At 38.6% G+C, this 7,372-nt stretch overlaps 1 protein-coding gene across 1 annotated transcript; it reads left to right on the forward strand.

Annotated features, from left to right (window-relative positions):
* Nucleotides 1-2,768: 2,768 nt before the first annotated feature.
* Nucleotides 2,769-5,482, forward strand: LOC148593304 (protein FAM240C-like). Its single transcript, XM_088531450.1, has 2 exons — nucleotides 2,769-2,914; nucleotides 5,350-5,482. The coding sequence occupies exons 1-2, from the start codon at nucleotides 2,769-2,771 to the stop codon at nucleotides 5,480-5,482; spliced, it is 279 nt and encodes a 92-aa protein (XP_088387576.1).
* The last annotated feature ends 1,890 nt before the right edge of the window (nucleotides 5,483-7,372 follow it).

A 7,372-nucleotide genomic window follows, 5' to 3' on the forward strand; every position in this document is an offset into this window, starting at 1 on the left:
GTTGCTAATGCCAGACACCGTCATACGCAAAAGTCCTGGATCAAGAGTCTGCTTAGCAAGAGCTCCAGGGTGATGGCATGTGAAACATTCACTATATCGCAGACATTCCTGGGAATTATTATCATGTCAATTTCCCTTACTTTATGAAGAGTCCCAGAATCAAGATGCACTAACATTTGCAGAAATGCCTCCCTCTTTTCGGTACCCAGTCTGTCCAACTGAGTGCCTCTGAGTAGAGCAGCTAAGGACAGAGGCGACCAAAATCCTCAAGCACTTCCCAAAAATCTCACCAATTTACGCTTCAGATAAAGACTGTAAGGCTCTTTTGCACCACTTGAAGATCTCTAGAAGTTTAGTAATCATAAAAGCTTTATCATAAATATAAAAGCTTAAGCAGAAGCATAAAAGCAGGTACAAAAGGTTAATGTGTTATGGCAGGCTCTTACATGAGGCAAAGGATAATAGGGTTTGGAGGACAAGCTACTCAGACAGTTTGTCAGCAGGTTGCTCTTGGCTTCTCAGGCAACAGCATAATTATCTGAAGAGAGTCAAGTGTGCAGCTGCTACTCATAGAACAGTCTTTAAATGATGCAATGACCCCAGTGACCTGCTGGTCCAGGAAAGATGATATAATCATATTCCGTCACTCGGTGTAACAAGTTATTATTACAGACTTTTCCTAACGCTATTCAAAGCCTATCGAATTAAAACACAGACAGAGCATATTCCAGTGTGTCTGTGACACTTCTTCTTTATTGTAAGAGGAAGTCTTGAACACTACTGTTATTTCAGTACTTCGCAGTGAGGCAAAAGATTATTTAAAGATTATCTTTATTATCATTTAGTCCACATCATTTGACATACAAAGCACATTTAGGAAAAGATGGTAGCCGATCAAACTGCCCTGTCCATAACAGTGTAGTAACTTGCTCTTTACCTTGCTGGGCTGCATTTATGGCATCTCAGGGGCCCAGTGGTAGAAACAGTAGACACTTGCTTGATCGTATTACATCTTGCCAACCTTGCTGTAGAGAGGACCAGAATACTAATCAGTCGGACGTAACTGACACTCCACTCAAGGGTATATAACCTGTGCACACGTCAGCTCACACACTTGCTACTCCAGTTGCATTGTGCTGGTCTTAAGGAGTATGGATTTCTCTGTGGAAAAAATCCTGCATCTGGAAACAGTAGAGATGCTTCTTTTTGGTAAGCAAGTTTTTTAGTTTGATCAGGTAGAGAAAAACAGAGATTTTGACAAAATTATTTCCTATTTTGGGGCTTTCTCAAATAACATGTGAAAACTATGGCAAATTCAAAATATTTTGACTTGAAAACTAAACCACCTCCAAGATCTTTCCTATGTGTCCCCTTAAATTCTTTGGAGTTTAAAATACAATATTGAGTAGGAAGACCTTATACAAGTCTACCTTCCTGTTACATCTGACTCTCCCTTTCTTCTTTTTTTCTGGTCATCTGATGTCAGCATTGCATGACAAAATCTTTTATCCAAATTGATCTACATTAGCACAGCCTTCTTAGTACTTCTTAAGAATAGTTCACAAAGTGTGACCATGTCTACAAAGCAGACTCACAAGAACATACTAGAGTCTAGGAGGCACTAATCTCATCAGCAATTACAAATTAGACAGTTGGCAAAATATCTAGGCATGACCAGGATGCAGACAAACACAAGAAAGCAAAAGAATTTCACCACAAACCCGAAGCATGTATTCCTGCAGTTGCAAAATGCTCCAGAGCATGCTCTGTTTTTCCCTTCCACCACCCCATTCTTCTGCCTGCAGGACTGAGTTATTGCAGGAAACTGATATAGTAAATTCTGTGTCAGACTTGGGTTTGCTGAGGAGTGTGAGGGCTTTTTGGTACCTAATTTGATTTCATATCAAAGCAACAAATAGAGCATATGATGTATTTTTTTTTCCATTAATTTCCTTTGGGAATAAACAACAGATTTTAACTTTTCAAAGTACCACTAAGGTCTAAGAACCAGTGTATATTTGTTGAAATTAGCTATCTTCTTAGCCTTGCCGAGAATTTCAATGTCCTCCACATTTGAATATTTTGCATTTGGGAAGGAGAAATTCCTCTCATTTCTGTCCTTTCTCTCCTTTACTGGATCTCGTCTGTAAATTTTAACAAGCTCTATTTCAAACAGTTAAGCCAGATTTTTTAACAAATGAAAGAACAAAGCCATAACATGCTCCCCAGTGCTTTGCACTCTGTGTGCTTCAACTTCAGATTCAATTCCCCTGCATAGTTTGTGCTTGATACCATTTGCACTAATAATAGGCATCATTTAAGAGCAACATATTTCCTTTGGATAACAGCTATCTGTGATCTCCTTTGAAATTCCAGAAGGAAGAAAAAGGGAAAACCGTTCAGAACATACCATCTAAACTCCAGCGAGGATAACATTGTATATGAAAGTATTTTTCCTAAGTTCTCACAATATCACTTAAAACCTCTCTTGTTCTGAGGCCTCCACAATATTTCCGAGAACTGTGCCATGCCTAGTCATTACTCTGCACTAAAAATATGTGTATACTATTTAACTTTCACCCCAGGCCTGTTTCAATGCCTGATATGTGCTACAATGCAGAGTAAGCATCAGTTACCTATTCTACTCAGGCAGCATACTTTATTTTAATAGCACTTTATGAGAAAGAAATTGTAAAGGGCTCAGTAATAGAGCGTCTGCCTCAGGTTAGGCTCCTGACTGCTCTGACCTCCAAATTGCTTTTCAGAAAATGAGCAAGCATACCAACTTTAACCGCCACAAGATGGCTGGTTACGATGCAGAAGAGCTGAGGAACTTCTGGGAAAAGATCATTCAAGAACAAACTAAGCAACGAGAAGGTGAAGAATCTAGATTAAGCAAAAGCGCCTTGAACAAGTAAGTGTCATTTTTCCTTTTGCACAGGAAAGCAGGCACATTATCACATGCTTTAAAATAAGGTAACTTGTTATTGTACTGCTTTATTCATAGCACAGATTGTGTTCTGGGTCTTTGGCACTTTTCCTCTCACAGCTGTTTGTCTCATATTTCCATGGCTCTTCTGTATGGAAACTCAGACACCCCTGAACCTCATGAGCATTCTTCAAAGGCCTGGAGCACAGCCGTATTAAATTAAAGCACTTTGGCCCTGTGGCTTGTGACAGCCAGAAAATTCCAGGATTTTTACCTGGAACTGGTATAGCAAATATAGAAAAACATATTAAGGGAACAGGAAAATCCACCTGTTACTGGGAAATATAAGGAATTCCACAGCACCTTTATCATATCTAACAGCCCTATATACCACTTAAGCCTTTATATCGCAGCTACATATGACATAGCCTGTTTTTCTGAGTACATAGAACACATTTCAAAAACATCCCTGCTTTATAACATTAAAAAAACAAGACTATTTGAACATTTTTGCCCAAAAATAGAACAAGAGGTATCACATAAAAGAGATATACCCTTGGCAGAGATAGCCCACTGCAGTGTGTGGTGCTGGTTCAAACACTTGCTCTACTCTTTGTACCAGGATCACCCACACTCACTAACAACTGAATGGGAAAAGTGTGTGTATTTTGGTTTATTTTATTCAGATGGAGTTTCCACCTGAAGTTGACCAAGCTGATTGCCTGTTAAAATTTTCTCAAAACTGGAATATGCATATAAATTATGTTGATTTCAACAAACTGGAATGTGCTGGTGAAAGATTGTTTCTTTAAGCAGAACCACAGAAAACGTGTCCCTGCTACCCAAGAAAAAAGCCAGAATAGTCATTTTAAAGATATGGAAACTAAGATCTCTACAGGCCTCATGTCCCACTGTGGAGAGCCCTGTTGTCAGGATCCTGCTCCAGGTAGTCAGTGGCATGCCTGGCTGTAGATCACCAAGGTTGCTGGGGGAAAGACACAGCATTCAGCAAGTCTTAAGAAAACGTTCATCTGCGCTGATGATCTTTGTCACTGCAGTGACAATAAGCCACCACAAAAAGACATCTCAAAGCAATTGCCATTGGTATATTGGTATATTAACAATATTTTTTAACTTTACAAATATGTTTTTACATAGCCTTTTCTGAGTAGAAAAAAAAAAAAAAGGCACTGCAAGAACTTTGAATATATAGTACTTAGTTCAGGCCACAATTGAAACAAACCCAAGTCAGTTCATTCAATGACACTTGACCAAAGCCAGAAGTGTTCACAAAGTGCTCCATAATTTGAAAAGAAATACCTTTGGAAGTTACTGGCACTGCCATTCTAAAATCTATAGGGTCACTATCTCATAAAACTGCCGCTTGGGGGAATTGGGTGGCTTTAAGTGTAAGTGTTCCCTCTCGCATCCTAAGATGCTAGTTAACAAGGAAAGACAGGGAAAAGGCAGTACCTTGAATGGCAAATTTTCCTACCTAACTGCAGTGATTTTTTGAGTCTTGACTATGCTTTCACAGGAGTAATGAAGTCAAGGCAGAGTGTACTAAAAGGGAAAATTGTAACATCCAATTTGCAAACAAACTCAGAAGTCAAAATAACAAATATCCACATAAAATATCTAAGTTAAGTTATATTCAGATGCATTTTTTAGCTATTATTCTTATTAGTACATCAAATGTAATATATATTTAAAAAGTGTATTCCATGATGTATTTGGCATTAACATGTGACAACTAATCCTATAGCATTGCTGGGTCAGGTGTTTCATAACGTGATTTTCTCTGGAAAATGACCCTGCCAACAAGGTCCCTAGTGATTTTCTTTTCAGTCTGAACTATACTTATATCTTAGAGCTATGTGGAGCCTCTTGCATGTGACATGAATTCCTTTTGTTAAGCACATCTAAGATCTTCAGAGATTTTGCATCATAAATGGTTACCCTTTATTTTTCATTGCTTGTTTCAAAGTAAAATGAAAAGGACCTAATTAAAATCCAGTTTTCTCTTCTCCAGAGTACCTTACAACAAAGTTCAGGGAGTTTTAACTGTAATTTTTAATTTATATATTGCATGACCTTATCAAGAAGATTGTCCTTCTGTGTGGCTTTGAGAATACCCCAGAGGGAAAAAAGAGCACTTCACACTAATGACAGTATTTCAGCAGTTGTTTGACTCATTAGGAATCCAGCAATGTCACCCACTGATACCATCAGCACTATCTCTTTCTCCTCTGCATTCCCAATCTGGTAAGCTTGAGAGATGTGTAGATGGTAAATAAATACGGGGCAAGTGCTGTGGTGATGAAAGAGAGGTGAGCATGGACATTGCTGTAAAGCCTTGGATTCGTTTGAAAGCTTTGGCTCCACGCTCCCTAGCGGTAACGCCTGTTCTTCCCTTGCAGACTTCGCCATGAATGGACTCAGAGGCTGGAAGGACGAGCAAAGCAGGCCCAGGCGCACATGAACAGGCAGAAGGAGCAGATGACACTGCTCTCCATTGAGGTTCTTCCCTCAGCAGACAAAACTGTTGCTTAAAGATCCTGGGACAACACAGAAAGCACTGGGGCTGGCACTGACCTGCACACACCTGGAGCGAGTGGTTACATGGACAGGTCAGAGCCAGGCTCTTTCCCACACTAGCTGCAAGAGATACAAATAAAGCTCTGATGAATATCTCAGTGCAAGAATAGCCACAGTACATTATCTCCCCAAAACTGCGGAGGGAGAGATGAGAAGCAGGCACGTTCTAGCTTGCATGATATATGATTGCTCTGATACAGCAGGGCTTTGTTATGTAACTCTGCATTTTCGAGCGGCAGTAGCATACTCCTAGGAAAGATGATCACTTGTTTAATAGGTAGAATACTTTCAGATGGCTGAATGCAAATTAGCACATTTCCATTTACAGAGCTCAAGCACACTCTGGCTTAATGCAGATATAACCTGTCCTGCCTGTCTTGATGAGCCACTAGTGAAGGTAGCTAAGGATTAGTGTGATCAGCTGGCTGAAAGGAAAAAGATATTCTTTAATGGAACCAGGAAGAAAAAAAGAATGAGCTTTTCTGATCAACATATAGGTGATTCTCCAGATCCCAATCATTAAATTAAGACAGGAAAGGTTTCCGGCTTTTCTGGGGTAGATAAGCAAAAGACTACTAAGTTTTCTATGAACTAGTTTGCGAAATGTCAGGGGAAGGAAGGGTGAGTTGGAAAGCAAGGGCAGCAAATCAGTTCATCATAGCAGTTCAGGAATACTTTGCGAGGTATCACTAGCAAGACTTGATTAACACAAATCCCAACATTTTTTGGATTTCACCTTCTACCAAGTCAGGTGAAATACAAGAAGAAATGCCTAGGCACAAAGTAATTGTGTGTGACTACCCTTACCTACACCTCTGTATAGCTAAATATCATATATTTTGGATGAAAACTTTTATTTAGCTCCTCAGTTCATTAGTTTGATATCCAAGAGAACAGCCATAAGTCTAAACACTTTTTTTTCTGGTAACACTGAGCCAGAATCAATTTAACCTTGCATCTCTATTTATCCTGAGCAAGTACACAGGAACATATTAGATAAATTTCAAAACAAAACAAACAAACAAGCAAAAAATTGACCTCATAGAAATGATTTTTCTATTTCTTTAAAATCACATTTTATTGAAATAAACAGTTTTATAGGAGGCACTCACTTTTACAAAAAGAAAAAAAAATCACAAAAATGTTGCTGTTCCGTAAAGGATCATTTCCACAATGTTCTTTAATTAATGAAAGCTTAAGGGAATGTAGAATCCAATTCTTTTCACACAATCCGACCCAGAAAGCAATAATTTTTCCAGTGTTTTCTTCTTTTAGAAAAGCAAAGTGAATAATAAAGTTGTAGCTTCTTTTGTCTTTGCTGTACTGTTCTCCTAATTCTGTGTTCATTTATTTCCCATAATTTTGTAAAAACTTCTCATACTGCCATGCTAGTTAAGCACTAATCTTTTGTGAAACAGGTAAAATAAATAGGATTTAAACTTGCTACTGCTTATGTACAAAAGAAAATACTTCAGTAGCCCACTTCTGTTGCTAAAGGCTATAGGTAGGGCCTATTGAAAAGGAGAAGTGTCCCATTCCCCACTTCGGAAAACCAGAGGCCTGATAACCTACTGATTTAACTATTGCTTCATAGAATTGTAATTTCACCTTAAAGAGTGCAAGTTAACCTCACTTCATGTTGAGGTGAAGAGAAAAAGGTCTTAGAAAACTGACCCATAAGCATTTGTTGGTTTTTAAGTTTAATGGCAATATTTTTAAATTGCTGGGACCACTATTATCTCAGCATATTTGATTGCTTATTAAGTTATTGTTGATGTTATTAAAGGAACAGGAAAAAGAGCACAATCCAACAGGTAATTTTCAGCACTCCCTGGAGAGTGCCCA

Source organism: Tinamus guttatus, unplaced genomic scaffold (assembly GCF_059628265.1).
Source record: "Tinamus guttatus ecotype Peru unplaced genomic scaffold, ASM5962826v1 Tinamus_guttatus_pri_ptg000419l, whole genome shotgun sequence".
In the NCBI taxonomy this organism is placed as follows: domain Eukaryota; kingdom Metazoa; phylum Chordata; class Aves; order Tinamiformes; family Tinamidae; genus Tinamus; species Tinamus guttatus.